The sequence below is a fragment of the Bombina bombina genome, chromosome 7 (genome assembly GCF_027579735.1).
Source record: "Bombina bombina isolate aBomBom1 chromosome 7, aBomBom1.pri, whole genome shotgun sequence".
NCBI lineage: Eukaryota > Metazoa > Chordata > Amphibia > Anura > Bombinatoridae > Bombina > Bombina bombina.
The window spans coordinates 502,854,754-502,881,332 of NC_069505.1; the positions used below are offsets into that span (position 1 = coordinate 502,854,754).

General features: G+C 36.2%; 1 protein-coding gene across 1 annotated transcript in view; it reads right to left on the bottom strand.

Moving 5' to 3' along the window:
- LOC128636036 (cytochrome P450 2G1-like) overlaps positions 1 to 26,579 on the bottom strand; it is a 228,392-nt gene that overhangs the window by 82,248 nt on the left and 119,565 nt on the right. The window contains exon 4 of the mRNA XM_053689110.1: positions 2,433 to 2,593. Coding sequence (XP_053545085.1) covers positions 2,433 to 2,593 — 161 coding nt within the window. The remainder of the gene's footprint in view (positions 1 to 2,432; positions 2,594 to 26,579) is intronic.

A 26,579-nucleotide genomic window follows, 5' to 3' on the forward strand; every position in this document is an offset into this window, starting at 1 on the left:
GCCCTGCACAGAGCTAGCAGAGTTATATAACCTAATATACAGTACATATTACTAGTGTAATACACAGCGCATCCCACCCAAGTACCAACATCACAGGTACCAGCTAATTAATGTGCCCTGCACAGAGCTAGCAGAGTGATATAACCTAATATACAGTACATATTACTAGTGTAATACACAGCGCATCCCACCCAAGTACCAACATCACAGGTACCAGCTAATTAATGTGCCCTGCACAGAGCTAGCAGAGTGATATAACCTAATATACAGTACATATTACTAGTGTAATAAATAGCACATCCCACCTAAGTACCAACATCACAGGTACCAGCTAATTAATGTGCCCTGCACAGAGCTAGCAGAGTGATATAACTTAATATACAGTACATATTACTAGTGTAATACACAGCACATCCCACCCAAGTACCAACATCACAGGTACCAGCTACACAATATGCACAGAGCTAGCAGAGTGATATAACCTAATATACAGTACATAATACTAGTGTAATAAATAGCACATCCCACCTAAGTACCAACATCACAGGTACCAGCTACACAATATGCACAGAGTGAGCAGAGGTATATAACCTAATATACAGTACATATTACTAGTGTAATACACAGCACATCCCACCTAAGTACCAACCTCACAGGTACCGGCTACATAATATGCACAGAGCTAGCAGAGTAATATAACCTAATATACAGTACATAATACTAGTGTAATAAATAGCACATCCCACCTAAGTACCAACATCACAGGTACCAGCTACACAATATGCACAGAGTGAGCAGAGGTATATAACCTAATATACAGTACATATTACTAGTGTAATAAATAGCACATCCCACCTAAGTACCAACATCACAGGTACCAGCTACACAATATGCACAGAGTGAGCAGAGGTATATAACCTAATATACAGTACATATTACTAGTGTAATACACAGCACATCCCACCTAAGTACCAACCTCACAGGTACCGGCTACATAATATGCACAGAGCTAGCAGAGTGATATAACCTAATATACAGTACATAATACTAGTGTAATAAATAGCACATCCCACCTAAGTACCAACATCACAGGTACCAGCTACACAATATGCACAGAGCGAGCAGAGGTATATAACCTAATATACAGTACATAATACTAGTGTATTACACAGCACATCCCACCTAAGTACCAACATCACAGGTACCAGCTACACAATATGCACAGAGCTAGCAGAGTGATATAACCTAATATACAGTATAATACTAGTGTAATAAATAGCACATCCCACCTAAGTACCAACCTCACAGGTACCAGCTACACAATATGCATAGAGCTAGCAGAGTGATATAACCTAATATACAGTACATATTACTAGTGTAATAAATAGCACATCCCACCTAAGTACCAACATCACAGGTACCAGCTACACAATATGCACAGAGCTAGCAGAGTGATATAACCTAATATACAGTACATAATACTAGTGTAATAAATAGCACATCCTACCTAAGTACCAACATCACAGGTACCAGCTACACAATATGCACAGAGCTAGCAGAGTGATATAACCTAATATACAGTACATATTACTAGTGTAATAAATAGCACATCCCACCTAAGTACCAACATCACAGGTACCAGCTAATTAATGTGCCCTGCACAGAGCTAGCAGAGTGATATAACCTAATATACAGTACATAATACTAGTGTAATAAATAGCACATCCCACCTAAGTACCAACATCACAGGTACCAGCTACACAATATGCATAGAGCTAGCAGAGTGATATAACCTAATATACAGTACATATTACTAGTGTAATAAATAGCACATCCCACCTAAGTACCAACCTCTCAGGTACCAGCTAATTAATGTGTCCTGCACAGAGCTAGCAGAGTGATATAACCTAATATACTGTACAATACTAGTGTAATTGTGATTAGTCCATGGCCATTCAAATGTAATAAATAAATCCAAACTAATTCAGATTTATTAGTTACAAATGCATTCGGATTAGTTTAGTTTCTGCTAGGGTAATTCGGAAATTCGAATCGATCTGAAGCTTCGAAATTGACAAATTTGTCTAAATTTTGATTTGGAACGAATTGAAACGCACATGTCTAAAGTTTACATGAGCTGTTTTATCTTTAAATTTATATGTAAAATTTTACAATACAATACGGACATTTTATCAAATTAATTGTTAAATCTGATTTCAATCATTTAAAATATTAATACATTGCACTGTATTTATTTGTTTATATGTTTATTGATAATCAATATTAAATGAATTTAATTATTAAACAAATAACCAAATATATCCAAAGATAACATATATTTTATCAAATGGGTTGTGAAATATAATGTAATATAATAAAGAATTTAGTCTTACTCCATAGAGAATAACAAACTTATTTATTTTAATATTTACCTGTCCCCAAGTTGAACTCATAATAACGAAGGTCTCATCCACTAAGCTGAACAGCTTTAAGTATCTTTCGTTCTTGTAGTCAAGGCTGTTACCAAACATAATAGAGAAAAATACATTGGCTACGGCATCCAAAAAAATCTTATATGGTTGTACTGGTGAACCTAAAAGAAAACAAAATGTTTGTCAGCAATGTATATATAGATAGATTATATATATATATATATATATATATATATATATATATATATATATATATATATATATATATATATATATATATATATATACAGTATTATATCTATACACACACACATATATATACACACACACATATATATATATATATATATATATATATATATATATATACAGTGGATATAAAAAGTCTATACACCCCTGTTAAAATGTCAGGTTTCTGTGATGTAAAAAAATGAGACAAAGATAAATCATTTCAGAACTTTTTCCACCTTTAATGTGACCTATAAACTGTACAACTCAATTGAAAAACAAACTGAAATCTTCTAGGTAAAGGGAAATAAAAATAAAAAAAATAAAATAATATGGTTGCATAAGTGTGAACACCCTTAAACTAATACTTTATTGAAGCACCTTTTGATTTTATTACAGCACTCAGTCTTTTTGGGTATGAGTTTTTCAGCATGGCACATCTTGACTTGGCAAGATTTGCCCACTCTTCTTGCAAAAACACTCTAAATCTGTCAGAATGCGAGGGCATCTCCTGTGCACAGCCCTCTTCAGATCACCCCACAGATTTTTGAATTTGGTTCAGGTCTGGGCTCTGGCTGTGCCATCCTCAAAACTTTAATCTTCTTCTGGTGAAGCCATTCCTTTGTTGATTTGGATGTATGCTTTGGGTCGTTGTTATGCTGAAAGATGAAGTTCTCTTCATGTTCAGCTTTCTAGCAGAAGCCTGAAGGTTTTGTGCAATATTAGTTACAAATGGTTGGAGCAATGGCACTACAAGCGGACAAGCTCCCAAGTATTTACACAGTGGTAAATTACAATTAATAATAGCTAAGTGTTATGCTGGTATTAAAGGGGAGGGGTGCTACGCACGAAAATTACATATAGAACAATGCGTGGAAATACAGAAGAGATTCCCACTAAAGAATGCGACATTAGCACTCACTGTCCTGACTGAAAGGCGAAATTGAATTACCTAAACTAAAAACATAACTTTAATAAGTAGTAGATAAAAAGGGTTACGACAAAAATTAAAAACCTAGGATAGAGTAGTCACAAATAGGTTACCTTAATGTAATTAATTAAGTTAATAGGCCTCTGAGGTATGATAGCCAAAGTGAGTATTAAGGTAATATCTTACGCACATATTCATATGATATTAATAGTATAGTGGGTATGTGTTAGTTATGTTATGTATAGGTCATTATATTCAATTGGGGTAATACAAATATAAACACCCCAATGGTATGTACCATCTAAAAGATCTAGAGAGGGGTGAACAAAGAGGGGCTGCCTGAATCAAAGTAAACTAGTTCCAGTGAGACTAGATATTAAAATAATATATCTATGGATCTCCAATAATCAGTTTAAGATACTTTAGGAAAGTAGATATGTAGTGCTTAAACACGTGTATATATATTTTTGCGCTGATGTTACATCAGCAATGGTTATAGTTCCAAGTGATCTTGTATATCCACTTAATTCTTATAACTCATGATAACTGTATTATTGTATAATAAATTCGGTATAGGGCTGTGAGGTATAGGGACTATTACAGTTTCTAATACATTGTCAAGTGCAATGTATTAAATCTCACTGCTATGTTAAGATGGTTATGGAGTGACTGGGAAGATGGGAAATATGTGGTGCTTAAACACGTTTGTTTACATTACTGATATTTCATCAGTTACAATCATTCCTCGTATTTCCTATTGATATTAGTGTATCCGGGTTAGCAGAAATCTTTAAACAAAATATATCTTGTATGAGAATTTATATTGCAACGGCGTAAGTGACTTCTAGTAGGTTATCACTTAAATCTGATGAGATTATTTGGTTATAGTTATATAAATATATAGTGACCCTCTACAGCATATGGTTTGGTATAATACAAAATTTGATCACCTGTTATGCTAATTAGAGAATGCCATATCAAAATTCGGATCCTCAATCCCCAAAATTAGAGTAATAATGAGCATCAGATTGTATTGAAGTGTATGTTATAAAATAGACAAGTTATTATTCAAACAAGCTCGCTAAAGTAGTGATTTAAGTAACAACAATGTCACAAAAGTAACCACGAGCTTTTAGTTGTGACAAAGTGTCACAGAGGTAACAACGTTGCGAGATGATCTATACTACAGACAATATTATAATCTCATACTGCTGTTAGCGTTATTTATTTATTTAAATTAAGTTCTTAAATCTTGGTATATAACATTTACTGCTAGCGAATAAAGTCCATTCGCCCCCCAGTTGTGTGTATGATAACATGGTTCAGTATCTATACCAGTACCGGCAACCCTCCAGTATCAGCACCTTAACTAACACCCCATAGTAATCGTGTGCTATGATTACAAAAGCATTGAACTACTCGTTCCTACTATTAAAAAAAAGAGCTCCCGAGCTCCCATAAGCTCTATGTTAACACCTAACGCATTTCGCCCGTATAGGGCTTTTTTCAAAGTGCTAATGTCGCATTCTTTAGTGGGAATCTCTTCTGTATCTCCACGCATTGTTCTATATTTGTGTCAATATTGTCTGGTATTTGGAACTGTACATTATTCCCTCTACCTTGACTAAGGCCCCATTTCCAGCTGAAGAAAAACAGCCCCAAAGCATGATGCTGACACCACCATGCTTCACTGTGGGTATGGTGTTCTTTTGGTGATGCAGTGTTGTTTTTGCGCCAAATATATCTTTTAGAATTGTGGCCAAAAAGTTCAACTTTGGTTTCATCAGACCAGAACACATTTTGCAACATGCTTTTTGGAAACTTCAGATGTGTTTTTGCAAACTTTAGCCGGGCTTGGGTGTTTTTTTTTTTTTTTTTTTTAAAAGAAAGGGCTTCTGTCTTGCCACTCTACCCCATAGCCCAGACATATGAAGAATACGGGCGATTGTTGTCACATGTACCACACAGCCAGTACTTGCCAGATATTCCTGCAGCTCCTTTAATGTTGCTGTAGGCCTCTTGGCAGCCTCCCAGACCAGTTTTCTTCTCGTCTTTTCATTAATTTTGGAGGGACATCCAGTTCTTTGTAATGTCACTGTTGCACCATATTTTCTTCACTTGATGATGACTGTCTTTACTGTGTTCCATGGTATATCTAATGCCTTGGAAATTATTTTGTACCCTTCTCCTGACTGATACCTTTTAACAATGAGATCCTTCTGATGCTTTAGAAGCATGCAGACCATGGCTTTTGCTGTAGGATGCGACTAACAAAATGTCAGGAAAGACCTACTAGAACAGCTGAACTTTATTTGGGGCTAATCAGATGCACTTTAAATGATGACAGGCGTGTACTGACTCCTATTTAACATGATTTTGAATGTGATTACTTAATTCTGAACACAGCTACATCCCCAGTTATAAAAGGGTGTTCACACTTATGCAACCATATTATTTTATTTTTTTTATTTCCCTTTACCTAAAAGATTTCAGTTTGTTTTTCAATTGAGTTGTACAGTTTATAGGTCACATTAAAGGTGGAAAAAGTTCTGAAATTATTTATTTTTGTCTAATTTTTTTACATCACAGAAACCTGATATTTTAACAGGGGTGTGTAGACTTTTTTTATCCACTGTATATATATAAATCAACAATCCAAACTACAGTGTTACCCTCCAATGGTCATCCGCCTGGGTGCATAAATGTAATTAATATTCCTCAAAGCAAATGCACTCAGGTCTTTTTCAGTGAACAAAATAATTTTATTGGAACGTTTTCGGGGTGAAGTTCCCCTTCATCAGCATGGCAACATAATAAGAAATGTTTACTCTCAAATAAAGGCACAAAAATTCTGTGTTGGACCGCAAACTATGCGTGTCACAACCTACAAACCGGAAGTGTACCTAACCGTGTCACTTCCAGTATACATTAAAATATTAAAATTATTGCATTTCAAGAAAATTCTACAAACTTGCTATAGCGAAATTATAGTGGGCACATATCAAACATATAAATACAACTTGTCAAAATGGCATCTCCTGCCTGTTCAAAAAAAGCACAATCCATGTCCCCTAACTTTACTTCACATTACAGCCTTATACGCTGTCAAACCAAAGTTAAACTTATTTACATTATCGTGAATACACATTACCACCACCGTGATCCTATTGTTGCTTTATCTGCCTTAAGGTAATAGAACGGAGCTATCCGGTTGGAGCGCATACTCCTGCGTTCCACCATACCGGAAGTGACGTATTACAGCACTCACGGGTCAGTTAGAACCCCCGTCAATGTTGCTATAGTATACCTGATTCTATTGACATGTACATTGTTGAGCAAAGCTGTACTTTTCAATACCATGACACAACCTGTTATAGAAAAAAGATTTAGGTTAAACAGTATATACATATCCCTATGGTACATGTTCAGACATGATATTAAGCTGATTATGAGAGGTTAATACAACACATGATCAACTTCTCTAAAAGAGCACACATATCTTCCTCAACTTCACTAAGGCTAGAGACCTCAGGCTCCTAAGATGGTATAGAGAAACATTGTTTAACCCATGTATTAAACAGAATAATACCTAAAAGGCGTGTTACAGCATAATCTACACAAAACTTACAATAGCATAGTTTAAAATCATAGACTTAAAAATTAATGTATCTGCAATCTATGTATTGATTGCTAAAATCAGAAAATGAAAAGATATTGCTACAGCATAAATGCTCAATGGTAATATACCAATAGAGCTCTCACACATATATACATACTTATCGTCACTCAGAGTGAGTTTATACACTCAACCATATACTACTCTAATATGGTATATTGAATGCTTATGTGATATTAATACTCTCACATATATAGCAAAAAAGGTCTACAGTGACATGTATGTTTTACTCCGCAATCTAGTACCATATTGGAACGTCAATTATTAGAAAATGCAGAATGTCCAAGCTTCTATATAACCTATATATATATATTTTGCACATATATTGAGTGACCTATTCATGTGTTCTATGTATATATGTATGGTGCTAGACACTTTGACAAAACAGCCATTGACATATTAGTGTATCACCTAGGGGATGTTTACACACTATTGCCAAACCCCCATTAAGGACCACAATGAATGCACTCCAGGTATGTAGTGCAAAACACAATATAGGAAAGAAGTCCATATTACTGCTAGATGTATACTACCTCAGGGTACACCACCCAGAAAGGCACTTTAAATCTGTAGAAATGGGAGTATTAATGGTATTTGGTAACCCAGCCAGCACGCGGTGTTCCACCTGACAAACGTGGATCCTTAGAAAGGTCCCACATGTGTCTAGGATAAGGGTACCTAGTGGGAAACAATATCCCAACCAAGGACAAGTTCCCCCACTTACCCCTATAGTGAGGATCACAACGCCTGGGATCATACCCCAGGAATGTACCTCCTATCTAGATGAGTGCTTTAAAATCAGGTGGTGAATTCAGGCCCCCCGGGTGCACAGTTCCAAGGCGGTATATCCATTCAGCTTCCCGTCTGAGTAATGCTTTATCCCTGTCATCACCCCTATCCAACCTTGGGATATGGTCGATCAGAATATATTTGATAGAAGAAACCTGATGGGACATCTGAGCACAGTGCCTTGCGACGGGTTGATCGATCCGCCTTTATCAAGTGCTAATTGTATAGCCCGTCTGTGATTTGCCATTCTCTCACGTAGTGTGCCAATAGTTTTACCCACATAGAATTGGGAACACAGGCAAAACATTAGATAGACAACGTGCGTGGTATTATAGGATAGTGAGTGGTCGATGGTGTAGACCCGGTTGGTATGCAGATGATGGAAAGTCTTAGTGGCTATAGGTCCATTGCACATAGTGCAACCTAGGCAGCGATATGAACCTCTAATGTTTGTTTTTGTTACAGTTATATAGCTTAATTTAGGGTCTGTCTGGACCAGCATATCTCATAGGTTAGTTCCCCTTCGATACGCGATCATAGGAAAAAGATTCTGTGCAAATGGGAGCTTTGGATCTGATGTAACCACAGGCCAATGTGTTCTCAAAATCTTACCAGCATCTGTGGTATTCGGTGCAAATGTGGTGGCCATAATGAGTTTCTTCTGCTTTGTAGTTTTTCCCTCCTTATGTATAAGGGTTTCTTGGGTAAGTGTTAAGACTTCTTCTAAGATGTCATTAACAATATGTGGTTTGTAGCCCCGTTGTAAAAACTTATCTCTCATAAGTTGTAATTGGAAGACCCCTGTGGCTTTGTCAGAATTGTATGTACGGGTTCTTATCTGCGATTTTATTATACCCCTCAATAATGCTGGAGGATGACAACTTGTTGCACTAAGGATGGAATTCCCATCTGTGGGTTTGCTGTATAAAGTAGTGCCCAAAGTGTGTCCCTGAATGAAAATATTCAGATCTAGGAAATGGATCTCTTTAACATCATAAGTTAGTTTGAATCTAACTGTAGTCTCAGTCTTGTTGAACTGATCAAACTATTCTAAGAGCTTCTGCTGCCCTCCATGCCATACCAGAAAAACATCATCGATATACCTTGCATAAAGATAATTGAGGAATGGTCTTTGTTCCAAAGATACTCATTTTCAAATTGAGACAAAGATATTGGCAATAGGATGGGGCCATATTAGACCCCATCGCTGTGTCTGCCACTTGAAGATAGAACCCTTTCTCAAAACGAAAATAGTTCTTGTGTAAACAAAATTCCAGGAGGGTCAGTAGATACTCAATAGGTGGTCCATCATACTGTGTTCCCTTTGTGAGATGTTCTTATACTGCTAATAGTCCAATTGTATGGGGGATAATTGTGTATAGACTGTTCACATCCAAAGTAACAAGGGTGTCTCCAGTCTCGATCTTAATCTCTGTCATTTTCCTCATTGGGTCATTAGTATCTGAGATATAAGACCTAATATTCTTTACTGTAGGTTGTAGCAGTATGTCAATGTACTGTGCAATTGACTGTAACAGTGATTGAACTGCTGAGATGATTGGACACCCCGGTGGGTTATCCAGCGTTTTATGTATCTTTGGTATGGTGTATAGCACTGGGACCCTGGGAAATGATGTCAAACAAAATTCATATATTTGTTGTGTTAGATAGCCCTGATCAAAGCTAAGTTTAAGAATACTATCCAATTCTCTTTTGAAAACTATAGTGGGGTCACTGGGTAGACTCCTGTATGTATTTATATCAGCAAGTTGTTGCATGATATCCGATCTATAGTCACTGTAATTCAGCAACACAATTGCTCCTCCCTTGTCGGCAAGACGAATGACTATGGATCGGTCATCCTGCAATGATTTGATAGCTTTCTTTCCAGTCATATCAAGGTTATGTTTCCAAGCTTGATTCTCCATTTCATACTCCAAGTTCTGTGTAATAAGCCTAACATACGTTTTAGTGCTAGGACTACAGTTGTGAGGTTCGAAGGTGCTTGGTTTTTTACATTTATGTGCAGGGGTTTTATGGTCAGGTTCAGTGTGGGAATATTGAAAATACTCTTTAATTTTCATGTTCCTATTCAATTTATATATGTCCAATTGAGGTCAAGCTCAGAAATAGTATGAGAAGGCACAAAAGACAGCCCTCTATTAAGTACCTGTCGTTCAGCTATAGTGAGTATATGTGTGCTCAAATTCACCACTATATCCTCTGCTGTGACGCAAGGGTCTGTATCTGCCTCCTCGCCCTCCTGATGTGTGGTCTTTTGTGCCTAGTCATACTAGTTCTGAGCTTGACCTCAAATTGGACATATATAAATTGAATAGGAACATGAAAATTAAAGAGTATTTTCAATATTCCCACACTGAACCTGACCAGCAAACCCCTGCACATAAATGTAAAAAACCAAGCACCTTTGAACCTCACACTATAGTCCTAGCTCTAAAACGTATATTAGGCTTATACACAGGACTTGGAGTATGAAAGGGAGAATCAAGCTTGGAAACATAACCTTGATATGACTGAAAAGAAAGCTATCAAATCATTGCAGGGTGACCAATCCATAGTCATTCGTCCTGCCGACAAGGGAGAGCAATTGTGTTGCTGAATTACAGTGACTATAGATCGGATATCATGCAACAACTTGCTGATATAAATACGATACAGGAGTCTACCAGTGACCCCCTAGAGTTTTCAAAAGAGAATTGGATAGTAATTCTTAAACTAGGCTTTGAGCAGGGCTATCTAACACAACAAATATATGAATTTTGTTTAACATCATTTCCCAGGGTCCCAGGTGCTATACACCATACCAAGATACATAAAACGTGGATAACCTACCGGGGCGTCCAATCATCTCAGCAGTTCAATCACTATCACAGCCAATAGTGCAACAAGTTGTCAACAACTTAGTGCAACAAGTTTGTCATCCTCCAGCATTATTGAGGGGTATAATAAAATCACAGATGATAAGAACCGTACGTAACAATTCTGACAAAGCCACAGGGGTCTCCAATTACAATTTAATGAGAGATAAGTTTTTACAACGGGGCTACAAACCACATATTGTCAATTTTAGAAAATAGGTTAGGGGGTAGCAGAGTTTAGCATAAAGTGACAGGGTTCTCTTATATTGTCTTTTATATAATCGCAACTTAATGCTTAAATTATTGAAAGGAATACCTGTTGTGGTTAACTGGTTAGAGGAACATACAACAACTAGTTAAACTAATTGTAACAAAGGATACATCCAGTTTAAGAAAAGAACCAGTTCCACAATCGGTATAGTAACGGTTAGCTCTGCTAGAACAGAGATTATATCAATATTAAAAATGTTCCATATCATTCATACATTTAAACTTTTATTGTTATCAACAAGGAACATGCACACATACAGTAGCAAGGCTAAGAGTTAAAAACACTTAAGCTCAGTGGATTGCACAATCGCAATTGTGTACTAGAAAAAAAATAATCTATAACGATCAACAGTCCTCAGGTCCGTAAATTATTAAAAGTAAAACTAAGCCCTTACAATCCGAGGGCTGATTTAATATTACTTATATTGCTTATAAGGACCAGAGGCCTATGATACATACTATTAAGTTAAAGGGTACATTACTTTTACCTCAAGAGCAAGTAAATTAAAAAACCATCAGGATAGACAGAGCTACTCTGACGGACCCCTGACGCGCGGTCACGAACGCTTCCTCAGAGGGGACCCCCTCTGAGGAAGCGTTTGTGAAACACGCGTCAGGGGTCCGTCAGGATTAGCTCTGTCTCTCCTGAATCGTTTTTTTATTTGCTTGCTCTTGTGGGTAAAAGTAATGTACCTTTAACTTAATAGTATGTATCACAGCCTCTGGTCCTTATAAGCAATATAAGTAATATTAAATCAGCCCTCGGATTGTAAGGGCTTAGTTTACTTTTAATAATTTACGGACTGAGGACTGTTAAACGTTATAGATTATTTTTTCTAGTACACAATTGCGATTGTGCAATCCACTGAGCTTAAGTGTTTTTAACTCTTAGCCTTGCTACTGTATGTGTGCATTTTCCTTGTTGATAACAATACAGTTTAAATGTATGGAATGATATGAACATTTTTAATATTGATATAATCTCTGTTCTAGCAGAGCTAAACGTTAGTATATGATTGTGGAACTGGTTCTTTTCTTAAACTGGATTGTATCCTTTGTTACAATTAGTTTAACTAGTTGTTGCACATATGAATCAATGTCATCTTAGAAGAAGTCTTAACACTTACCCAGAAACCCCTTATTCATACAAAGCAGAAGAAACTCATTATGGCCACCACATTTGCACTGAATACCACAGATGCTGGTTAAAATTTTGAGAACATATGGCATGTGGTTACATCAGATCCAAAGCTCCCATTTGCACAGAATCTTTTTCCTATGAGCGCGTATCGAAGGGGAACTAACGCTGCGAGATATGCTGGTCATGACAGACCCTAAATTAAGCTATATGACTGTAACAAAAACAAACAGAGGATCTATCTCTGCCTAGGTTGCACTACGTGCAATGGACTTATAGCCACTAAGACTTTCCATCATCCGCATACCAACCGTGTCTACACATCCGGCCACTCACTATCCTGTAATACCACGCACGTTGTCTATCAATGTTTTGCCCGTTGTTCCCAATTCTATTTAGGTAAAACTATTGGCACACACGTGAGAGAATGGCAAATCCACAGACGGGCTATACGATTAGCACTTGATAAAGGCGGATTCAGATCAACCGCGTCGCAAGGCACTGTGCTCAGATGTCCCATCAGGTTTCTTCTATCAGATATATTCTGATCGACCATATGCCAAGGTTTGGATAGTGGTGGCGACAGGGATAAAGCATTACTCAGGCGGGAAGCTGAATGGATATACCGCCTTGGAACTGTGCACCCGGGGGGGGGGCCTGAATTCACCACCTGATTTTAAAGTACTCATCTAAATAGGAGGTACATTCCTGGGGTACGATCCCGGGCGTTGTGATCCTCACTATAGGGGTAAGTTGGGGACTTGTCCTTGGTTGGGATATTGTTTCCCACTAGGTACCCTTATCCTAGACACATGTGGGACCTTTCTAAGGATCCACGTCTGTCAGGTGACCACCGCGTGCCGGGGTGGGTTACCATATACCATTAATACTCCCATTTCTAGAGATTTAAAGTGCCTTTCTGGGTGGTGTACCCTGAGGTAGTATACATCTAGCAGTAATATGACTATCTTTCCTATATTTGTGTTTTGCACTACATACCTGGAGTGCATTCATTGTGGTCCTTAATGGGGGTATGGCAAATAGTGTGTAAACATCCCTAGGTGAACACACTAATATGTCAATGGCTGTTTGTCAAAGTGTCTAGCGCCATACATATATGCATAGAACACATGAATAGGTCACTCAATATATGTGCAAAACCGATAGGTTATATAGAAGCTTGGACATTCTGCCTTTTCTAATGATTGATGTTCCAATATGGTACTAGGTTGCGGAGAAAAACATATATGTCACTGTAGAGCTTTTTTGCTATATATCTGAGATAGTAATATCACATAAGCATTCAATATACCATATTAGAGTAGTATATGGTTGAGTGTATAAACTCACTCTAGTGGTGATAAGTATGTATATATGTGTGAGAGCTCTATTGGTATATTACAATTGAGCATTTTATGCTGTAGCAATATCTTTTCTTTGTTTCTGAATTTAGCAATCGATACATAGATTGCAGATACATTCATTTTTAAGTCTATGATTTTAAACTATGCTATTGTAAGTTTGTGTAGATTATGCTGTAACACGCCTTTTAGGTATTATTCTGTTTAATACATGGGTTAAACAATGTTTCTCTATACCATCTTAGGAGCCTGAGGTCTCTAGCCTTAGTGAAGTTGAGGAAGAAATGTGTGCTCTTTTAGAGAAGTTTGATAATGTTTTGTATTAACCTATTTTAATCAGCTTAATACATGTCTGAACATGAAACCACAGGATATGTATATACTGTTTAACCTAAATCTTTTTTTCTATAACAGGTTGTGTCATGGTATTGAAAAGTACAGCTTTGCTCAACAATGTACATGTCAATAGAATCAGGTATACTATAGCAACATTGACAGGGGTTCTAAATGACCCATGAGTGCTGTAATACGTCACTTCCGGTATGGTGGAACGCAGGAGTATGCGCTCCACCTGGATAGCTCAGTTCTATTACCTTAAGGCGGATAAAGTAACGATAGGATCACGGTGGTGGTAATGTGTATTCACGATAATGTAAATAAGTTTAACTTTGGTTTGACAGCCGATAAGGCTGTAATGTGAAGTAAAGTTAGGGGACATGGATTGTGCTTTTTTTGAACAGGCAGGAGATGCCATTGTGACAAGTTGTATTTATATGTTTTATATGTGCCCACTATAATATCGCTATAGCAAGTTTGTGGAATTTTTTTGAAATGTAATAATTTTAATGTTTCAATATATACCAGAAGTGACACGGTTAGGTACACTTCCGGTTTGTAGGTTGTGACACGCATAGTTTGCGGTCCAACACGGCAGTTTGGCGCCTTATTTGAGTGTAAACACAGGTGTTTTAAATTTGTTAGTCACCAGGTTGTATAAAAGTTTGCATTTCCTTATTATGTTGTCATGCTGATGAAGGGGAACTTCACCCCGAAAACGATCCAATAAAATTATTTTGTTCACTGAAAAAGACCCTGAGTGTGCATTTGCTTTGAGGAATATATATATATATATAATATTATATATATATATATATATATATACTGTATATATATATATATATATATATATATATATATATATATATATTATATATATATACTGTATATATATATATATATATATATATATATATATATATATATATAATATATATATATATATATATATACTATAAGTAAATATATATATATATAGTATATATATATATATATATATATAGATATATATATATATATATAAGTAAATATATATCCAGAAAAGAGCACTCTCACCTTAGTCTTCAACTGCTAGGGTGCCAGCGATTCAATATATAGGGAATAGAAGGCACACTGTGTATTTTTAGCATAAAAAGAGAGTACCTTCTATTCCCTATATATATATATATATATATTAATATATATATACTATATATATATATATATATATATATATATATCTATATATATATATGGAGTTGAGTTTCAGAGTTTCAGCGCACATAGAATGGAGAAAACAAAACCAAATTATGGTGCAGTATGTCAGTACTAGGCAATCAAAAACTAAACGTGAGATTTAAATGTGCTCACCTTGTTTAACCTCAAACATGTGTAGGTATGTTGGAAGCATGGAGGGGATGTAATCCCTATCTGTGGTAAAGATGTTTCCAGCATGGTATGGCAGAAACTTTTAGCAGGTGGAAATCTTGATATCCCTGGAGTAGAAATATGCTGGTATTCAGACAAACTTCTCCTCTCTGGAGTTAGGTAGAGACACTTTAATTCTTTTTGCTGGATTTCTTTCCTTGTTGCTGTTTATTTCTTTTCCCCTTCTTTATACTTGAAAGGCTTCTCCTCTCTGGAGTATGGTTTCCTTGTGGTTTTTTGAGCTCTAGATAGCTCACAATATCCGGATGGATGTGGATTCTTAAGCCTGTCAGTGACAGGGTCTGTTGCTGAAGTGTTTGAAGCTTGGTCTCCCTGGACAGGAAGTGACGTCAGTAGTGGGCGTGCCCTTACGCGTTTCGTGAATTACATTTCACTTCATCAGAGGGTATGCCCACAGAGCACTGAGGAGAGCTTATATGGCGTTTCAAGTGCAGATAATTGGCTTTAACTTAATTTGTTAATTGAATACTGGTACCCTATTGTATATTCATTGATTGGTGTGATTTATTTGTATTAGTCTGCATAAATTAGAAGCAGATTACTAACTGGCTTACACATATTTTGTTTGCATACATAAAGTTTAAACCATACTCCAGAGAGGAGAAGCCTTTCAAGTATAAAGAAGGGGAAAAGAAATAAACAGCAACAAGGAAAGAAATCCAGCAAAAAGAATTAAAGTGTCTCTACCTAACTCCAGAGAGGAGAAGTTTGTCTGAAATACCAGCATATTTCTACTCCAGGGATATCAAGATTTCCACCTGCTAAAAGTTTCTGCATACCAGCTGGAAACATCTTTACCACAGATAGGGATTACATCCCCTCCATGCTTCCAACATACCTCACATGTTTGAGGTTAAACAAGGTGAGCACATTTAAATCTCACGTTTAGTTTTTGATTGCCTAGTACTGACATACTGCACCATAATTTGGTTTTGTTTTTCTCCATTCTATGTGCGCTGAACTCTGAAACTCAACTCCATACCTTTTTCCTTCACATTCCATTTGATGATAGTGGAATATTCAGAAACTAGCTGCCATTGAAATATATCAGGAGGAACTATTTTAGAGCAAAATAACCATTTGCAACGTACACAGCGCAGATCAAGAAACACCCAAGCAACACTTTCTACATTTATCATCACCCTTTTTGATTTGCTGCAGTGTTACAAATTCAATAGACTTTAAGGTTGTGTATCCTCAGCCAACTATATAATTATGTCAGATGACCTATTTTTTGGTAACTTTGCAGATACCACGCACAAAAAAAGGTCATGGTCTGATAGTTCAAACACTATCACCTTAGACACTGAAAATGAGCAAGCAATAGATATTGATCCCAAAGCCTTACTTAAAGAACTGGAAAAACTTAAAAAATTGGAGATCAAAAATTGGCTTGATATAGTAGGCCTAGAAAACTATCTCAAGGTTAACCTAGTACCAAAAGGTCTCAGACTCTACAAAACACCAATCTTAATAGCACTGACATAGAACTTTTAACAGACTGGGAAAATGCATAGATGAATGTGCTACTAAATCATGAAAATCCTGATTAGATTCAGGGAACAAAATTTAATTAAAATTAAAGAAGAAATTCAAGATGTAAGTGAGAAACTACAACCTTACAACAATGATGTGTACTATAAAACACTGAATTCAGAAATAGCCAGTAGAATTGAAAAATTGGAAAAAGACATTATAAAAAGGAAAAAAGAAAAAACTAGAGAGAGACATACAGAACAGGGTTACTGAAAATACTGATGTACAAACAGACTTTGTAGATATCACTGATACACCAGCACTGAAAACACCCAGTAGCCAGTACCAGTAAATAACACACATTTTTTTCCTAAAAGCTTTGATCCTGCAACTGTTAAAACCAAATATGTTCCCAATAAAACCACTAACAAATAAAACTATTATAAATGGAAGATTTAATGTGAATGAAACACATAAGGAATATAAGAAATTACAACCATAATTCAAACTACACTAACCACGACGCCAACAAAACTACTACCGTACATATACTAACAATAGGTCCCCAGAAGTCAGGTTTAGCAACCATAGAAACCATACACATGACAATTGGAGATCAAGAGAACATAGAAATTGGTCACAAAATTGACCAAAGAGAAATCACTTGAGAGACAGGGGGGGAAATTCAGAATCAAGTAGACCCAATCATTTTTTAAAAGCTAAGAGCAAGAAGAGAGTCCACTTTCGAATCCCCAAACTATTTAAACCACCCACTAAGACCACAAAAAAGACAGTTAGACCAAACAGAAAGAGAGGTTGCAGAGGAGGACAAAAGAAACAAGGGAAAAAAAAACAAAGTGGTAATTAACAAAAAACACTGAAACTAATACAGTTGATAATGAGAATATTAAGATCTTTAACTTATCTAGCCACACTTTAACCCTAGAGGGAACAAAGATACTTAAAAAAAAGGTTTTTCTTTTGCCCCTACTAGCAAACCAAATGCATTTGATTTATTCATAGACACTAGTAAATTTGTTCGGAAGCTAACACTTCAAAGACATTTTGCTAAATCAAAAAAAGAATTAGATAACCCCATAGCCCTTAGTCAGGGCGATACTGAAGCTTTAAACAATAAGCTCGAATTAGAAAATGAATTCTAACCTACTTCACTCCACAATTACTCCAACATTTAACAATGAGGGAGATGACAAACCATTTAAACACCAGCTCTCTAAAACCAAAATCCATCTTCTACCCAGTCCATTCAAAAGGGAAACACCTCACCCTATTTTGAAGACTTGGTCAAACAAGACCTTGAAGAAATGTGTAAAAATTTTGACATTAGTAAGAAAAATCTCACCTATAAGGAAAGAACAGCACTTAAGAATTTAAGTAATAACAATGATCTAGTCTTAAGACAAGCGGACAAGGGAGGGGGCATTGTAGTTCAAAACTATGATGACTATATGCTAGAAGCAAACCGCATTCTATCAGACACCCAAACATATGAGGCCCTTAAATCAGATCCCACTGACAAGTATCTAGAACAGTACCTAGACCTAATCAGAAAAGCTAAGAAGGATAATATCCTTAACATTGACGAATTTAACTTTCTCAAATATGAGACACCCAAAATTGCAAACTTCTACCACCTCCCCAAAGTTCACAAAAATGAAACCAACCCCCAGGGAGGCCCATAATATCTGGCATAAACAGCTTAACAAGTCACCTATCAGAATACATTGATAACTTTTTACAGCCAGAAGTACCAAAATTAGAGTCCTTTTTGAGGGATACTCCCCATTTGTTATCCTTATTAGAGGATTTTTCATGGAAACAAAGTTACCATCTAGCCTCCCTAGACGTAACAGCCCTATACACTGCCATACCGCATGAAGAAGGGATAAAAAAGCGCTCAGTTGTTTCTAGAAAGTGCTAGCCAGATGAATAAAACCCAAATTGCATTCATTGGAGATGCCATTAAATTTATTCTGGGGAAAAACTACTTTTGTTTCAACAACACCATATACCTCCAAAAATGGGGGACTGCCATGGGCACAAAATTTGGCCCCCAATTTTGCAAACTTATATATGGGGAAATTTGAAAAGTTATAGTGTCAGAAAACAACCCATATCAACCTAAAATTAAATTTTGGAAGAGATTTATCGATGATATTATCATCATATGGGAAGGAGAAGAGTCAGAATTTAATGAGTTTACTAATTACCTCAACTCTAACAACATGAACCTTACCCATAACAAAAACTTGGGGAGACAAAACACTAGACTTTTTAGACATCACCATCTATTGTGAAATAACAACATTCACACCAAAAATTACACTAAAAAAACAGATACTAATGGCTACCTCCACGCAGATAGCTGTCATCATCCGAACTGGATTAACAACATCCCATATGGCCAGTTCCAAAGAATCAAACGAAATTGTAGTAAGGATAGTGATTTTGAAGACGCAGCAAACACCCTAAAACAAAAATTTAAAGATATAAAGCTATACAGAAAATATAGTGGAAAAGGCTTATGAAAAAGTAAAGAACTCCACAAGACATTCGCTTTTAGAAACTAAAATCACCAACCCTGAGTTGGAAAACAAAATGTGTAACAACCAGATACATCACCACATATACAAAAGGGGCCAAACAAATAGAAAAAAATCCTGAACAAACACTGGGATGTACTAAAAAGGGACCCAGTTTTAGCAAACATCATTGGACCTCCAAAAGTCACTTATAGGAAAAGTAAGTGTATAAAAAACATTCTGGCACCAACTGCTTTAAAGAACACAAAAACTTAAAGAAAGAAATCCACCGATTAAAGGTTTCTTTAAATGTGGAAGAAAAAATTGTGTGTGCTGCAGCCACACAAACAAAAACAAAGAAATAAATAAATGGATCATTCACAACAAAGATGAACAAGTACCAATAGAACATTTTCTAAACTGTAAATCAGAATACATAGTATATCTATTAGAGTGTTCTTGCAAAAAATTCTACGTAGGGCGAACAAAGAGAAGCCTAAAGAGACGAGTGCTGGAACACATAAACAACATCAAAGATGCCGATTCTGAATACGGCATCGGCAAACACTTTGAAAAATATCACAATAAAAATAGTGACGAATTTACGGTAAGAGCAATTGAACAAATTTCAGCCTCTAAAGGGAAGGAAAGACTTTTACAAGCTCAGAAAAAGAGAAACCTATTGGATTCAACCGTTTGAATACTTTACAACCAACAGGTCCTCAACAAAGACATAGACCTAGCTGCATTTCTTTAAATAATCAAGAATGACCCATTTTGACTTTCTCCTATCCACTCCTATGTCTTACTAATTAGCTTTATATTGTGATTAATATTACCAAGTGTTTCTACACCTAAATTATTCTCTATGTCCCGTTTCAAATAAACACATAGTTAAATCTGTGTAAAACAACATAGTTATGCAGATAGACCTCCCACATAAAAAGTTATGTCCAGGGTCACACATTGAAGTTAACCTCCACCTATTCCCTATCCAATAATCAATAATAAAAATAAAAATAATAATTTGTGTTTCTCAAATTTTATGGATTAACACATAGGTAAAGTTAGGTAGAGGATCACCTAAGCAAATAGACCTCCACATAGAAAGTTATGTCCATGGTCAGACATTTAAGGTAACTGCCCCCATTCCCTAATCCATTAATCAAATAATAAAAATAATAAATTATTTTTTATGCATAAACACATAGGTAAAGTGAGGTAGAGGATCACCTAAGCAATTAGTACTCCCCAGAGAACTGCTCTTAGCAGGCTCCACCTGTGATAAGCACCAAATTGGTTGCTTATTTTAATTTCATTATATTTTTTATGAAAAAATAAAAATAAACACATAGGTAAAGCAGCCGTCACTTTAGGCAAAAAATCATAGGGGTGACAGTAATTTTAGGCAGCTTTATTACCTTTGATTACCCCTATGGAAATACGTAAGGATTCCCCACCAGATTTATGTCTAAATACATATATAAAATTCCAATATCACTAACAAGAAAAAAAGTTTCCTTTTTTTTTTTTTTTTTTTCAAAATATGTGTAAGCCAGTTAGTAATCTGCTTCTAATTTATGCAGACTAATACAAATAAATCACACCAATCAATGAATATACAATAGGGTACCTGTATTCAATTAACAAATTAAGTTAAAGCCAATTATCTGCACTGAAACGCCATATAAGCTCTCCTCAGTGCTCTGTGGGCATACCCTCTGATGAAGTGAATGTAATTCACGAAACGCGTAAGGGCACGCCCACTACTGACGTCACTTCCTGTCCAGGGAGACCAAGCTTCAAACACTTCAGCAACAGACCCTGTCACTGACAGGCTTAAGAATCCACATCCATCCGGATATTGTGAGCTATCTAGAGCTCAAAATACCACAAGGAATCATCATCTAGCTGTATTTACAACAGTTCATGTAACTATTTATTACGGTTTTCCATCAAAAACACCAACTTATCCACCTGAACTCTGGGAGCTTTTCAGAGCTCAAAACCACCTTAAGGAATTTACCTTCAGCTGTACTTACAGCATCCTACACCACAATATCACCAACTTTTATCAGCTAGCTGTTTTTGCACCAGCCCTGATAAAAACTTACTACCGGATTTAAAGAAATATACTATATTTCATCTGCTCACCTATTTCTGTCCCTGATCTGGACTATTATCAAAGAGGAGTTCTGTTTATCTTTTTTTATTGGACATTGGAAAATAAAAAAATTGTTTTTATTTTAAATTTCACTTTGTGTCCTTGCAAGCATCATTTATACACATCTCAGGAGTGCTGCAATTAATATCCACAATTGATCTCATAGTATGTAAACTGAGCACTAATTGGTTTGCATACATAAAGTTTAAACCATACTCCAGAGAGGAGAAGCCTTTTCAAGTATAAAGAAGGGGAAAATAAATAAACAGCAACAAGGAAAGAAATCCAGCAAAAAGAATTAAAGTGTCTCTACCTAACTCCAGAGAGGAGAAGTTTGTCTGAAATACCAACATATTTCTACTCCAGGGATATCAAAGATTTCCACCTGCTAAAAGTTTCTGCATACCAGCTGGAAACATCTTTACACAGATAGGGATTACATCCCCTCCATGCTTCCAACATACCTCACATGTTTGAGGTTAAACAAGGTGAGCACATTTAAATCTCACGTTTAGTTTTTGATTGCCTGAGTACTGACATACTGCACCATAATTTGGTTTTGTTTTTCTCCATTCTATGTGCGCTGAAACTCTGAAACTCAACTCCATACCTTTTTCCTTCACATTCCATTTGATGATAGTGGAATATTCAGAAACTAGCTGCCATTGAAATATATCAGGAGGAACTATTTTAGAGCAAAATAACCATTTGCAACGTACACAGCGCAGATCAAGAAACACCCAAGCAACACTATATATATATATATATATATATATATACATACATATATACATACATATACACAAACACACACATATATATATGTATACATACATACACACAAACACACACATATATATATGTATACATACATACACACAAACACACACATATATATGTATACATACATACACACAAACACACACATATATATATGTATACATACCTACACACAAACACACACACACACACATATATATATATTTATACACATACATACATACACACGCACATACAGTATATATATATATATATATATATATATATATATATATATATATATATATATATATATATATATATATATATATAAGTTCAAGCTACAGCATTACCCTCTAAAGTCCATCCACCTGGGTGCAAAAATGAAAATAGTATACTCCACAGTACGAATGCACTCACAGGACTTTGTTCAAAATATATTCATAAATGTAATGAAACGGAAAACTTCCCCTTTATCAGCATAACAAACTTGTGATAAACACACACATATAGTGAAAGTATAACAAAACAAAACACGCTTACAAACCTGCGTAACACTCAATGGCGCTAAACTACCGTGTTGGAACGCATACTGTGCATTCCGCTGCAATCTAAACCGTAAGTGGACAAAACATACATAACTTCTGGTGTGTGCTTATTTCAAATAAATAAATAAATAAAAACCAAGGTATGTGTTTTTCTGATTATTTCAATATAATAACATTTAGCATACTTGATCCTGCTTAACCTGCAGATACATTTTATAATGGACACGTACTTGTCTTGATTGCTAAACATGTGTGTACCTTCGTGCCTAAACTCTTAGACCCTCATAACACCACACAAGTATTGACACTTCATACTATGCCGAGTTGAATGTGAGTCTATCACACCTAATGTGTTTCGTAATGCCTTAGTGCACATCTCAGGTTTATCGGTATCTACTGCCGTGCTGGAACGCAAATAGTGCATTCCATTGTAAGAGCTAACCCGGAAGTTACTAAAAATACCTCACTTCCAGCTCAGTACGTATCTGGAAAAATTAAAAGAAGGAAGTATATATTAATGTACTGGCCAGAGAACAAACATATCACCATTAATATCTCAATGTCTGTTGTAAATTTAACATTAACATCAAGATATACAATATAATGTATAAATCATTTGTATAAAATGTTATCTCAGTTACTGGAGACCACCACCCCTAATGTGGGCTTGTGATATCCCCATCACATATGGCTCAACCTTGTTTCAATATTTTGCTGTATCAACGGGTATCATCCAGTTTATCTCTAGTATTAGGAGCTGCCATTCTGACCCAAGGGGGGCGGGGTTATGGCAGTCTGCCTGATAGATAAACTGTAAATCTTAGGAACAGGGAAGATATAATTAAAGATGATAGGACTAAGAATTATGATGACTTTGTCTACACATGTAGCACCATACAAAGAGAAGGCTACATTGGGTGCTATGCCATAAGGAACACATAAAAGAAAAACGTAAAGGAAATGCATAAAAGAAAAAATTCAGATTGCTAAAAACAGAAGGTAATTCTGTTGCATTTGTTGTAGCTATTTGATTCTATTACCTAACAATTGGGGACCGGGCACCGGAAATTAACTCATCCTCCCATCTACTGTGAACCTATTTATCTGAAGACACTCTGATCATGGATGTTTTAAGATTCTATGCCCAATAGATACCACAGGATATTCGCAATTATATGTCCAATATACACCACTAGTATTAACCCCAGATATACATCACAAAGCGGGTATTATTGTGTTCGCTTTAAATGATTGTATGTCCATGGATGATGGAATCTACACCTGTATGCAGCACAGACCACTTACATGGTTTTGCACAGAAGAGAGTGACCTGTTATTGTGGCCATACCCCATAATTGTTAGAAAGTGAGAACCGTACAGACCATTCACCCAATGGAATGTATATGTCTGTGTACCCAGGCCCATACAGTCTATATATCTCCCGCCAACAGGGTGAAGGCCACAATTACCGCACTCCTGGTTTGTAGTGCATATCATACTGTGGGATACTTCTGCCATCCGGACGGGAGGGGGAACCCAACGCTTTCATGTGGCTTGTACAGCTAGGTTAGTGGAGTGCTTACATAAAATGGTGACCACAATGGCTGAACGTGTTTCACCTGCCATGTCCGGATCTTATAATAGTCACGTCCATGTGCAGGGTATGGGTACTATGCAGGATGAGCGTACCCTCGCCAGGGGCAAGTTACCAACATTCCCCATGTGAGGTTCACACAGCCAAAGTTTGCACCCCTGGTTTGCAACTCCAACCTAGATTAATGATTTAAAAACAGGTGGCAAATTCAAACCCCCTAGGTGTACAGTGCGCAGCCTGTACATCCACTCGGCCTCACGGATGAGAAGTGCTTTGTTTCTATCACCACCCCTGTCCAGTCTGGGTATGTGGTCGATCAGGATGTAGCGGATAGATGATACTTGGTGTGACATCTGGGCACAATGCCGTGCAACCGGTTGTTCAGATTCACCTTTCTCCAATGACTGTGATTCGCCATCCTCCCACGTAGCGTGCCAATGTTTTTTTTAAATTAGGACAAATTATAAATCACGAGGCAAAATTAAGTTGAAACAATGTTTTTTTTAATTATCTACCCATTGTTACTATTGTATTACATATAAAGTAGATGGTAAATTTGCTGATACTAAAATACTGACTCCCTGCAACTTTAAGTACAAGTATTATTTTTATTTAGTGTTTTTTGTGATATATTTTTTTTGATCATACCAAATATTGAGAATTCTTTTACTTTCAAATTTTTACTAAGTAAGTGCACGAAACGTGTCAGAAAGCAGCATTATGGGAACCCTGACCATGCTAATTTTTTTTACTTTTAAGGATTCTCGAAAAAAGTTTTGTTTTTTATCATTTGCTCTCTTGAGTGCGAGTTACTTTGTCTTCTCCTTAGTATGTTGGCAATCTCCAGGTTGGGTTAACCTTATTTTTAAAGTTTTTACACTTCTGTATCACGGAACTGGTCAGGAATTGGAGACACAGCAAGTGTAAACATTTTCTGGGGTTTACCCTTTTCACTTCTGACTTTGTCCCTGGGTGCATTATATGCCCTCACTTCCAACAAACTTTGTTGCAACAGTTATTTCTCCTAATATGTATGAGTTGACTCTCTGGAATCAATCTGATCAGATGTCTGGAATGGCATGAGGCTCCATGTAAAAAAGTATTTTCAACCACTGGTTTTCTAAATTTCGAAGTCCTTATGGTGCCAGCCCCATCCAAAGCTTTCAACCTCAAATCCAAAGTAAACACATTGATCAAATATTTCACTAGTAAATCTAAGATTAAACCAATTATTATTGATGAATGCCAAAAATGTATCAAATTCAAGTGACTCATCTACAACAAAGATAAGATAGTCTATAAGGCGCCTATATAGGACAATCTAAATAAGAATTTGAGCTCCCCCCCTCCCCAACACACAAAAAGATTAGAAAAAGAATAGGTAATACTGTCCACCAAACATAAAGTAATTGTGGGTTAATAGGGGCTCGATGACATCACAAATATATAATTTAATTTAATCTGAATAGGATGTATTCCTGTTCACAAAGTATATGACCGCTCTCAAACCCAACTCATGTGGGATACTTGAATAAAGTGATGTAGTATCAACCACCATCCATCTATAGTTTTGCTGCCATTTCAAACCATTTCCAATTTCCAATAATTGACCTGAATCTTTAAGATAACTGTATAAATGTTGAACCAACCCATTCAGATAATGGTTCAAACAGCGAACCAACCCCAAATATAATAGGGCATCCACTGGTCTATTTATATTTTTGTAAGTCTTTGATAAATAATGAAAAATAGGTGTCAATGGAAACTCAGGTACTAAATATTGAACTTTCTTTCTGGAATAAAAATCACAGGGCAATCCCTGCATCCAATAATTTGTCTAACTTGCTCTTAAACATACTAGTAGGATTGAACGATAATTTCCTATAAATTGTAGCATCCGATAATTGTCTTTGAGCTTCATCCAAGTAATCTATTTTATTCAAAAGAACATTTCCTCCTTTATTAGATGAGCATATCACAATATCATCATTCATTCTCAAACTACTAATAGCTTCATGCTCCAGAGG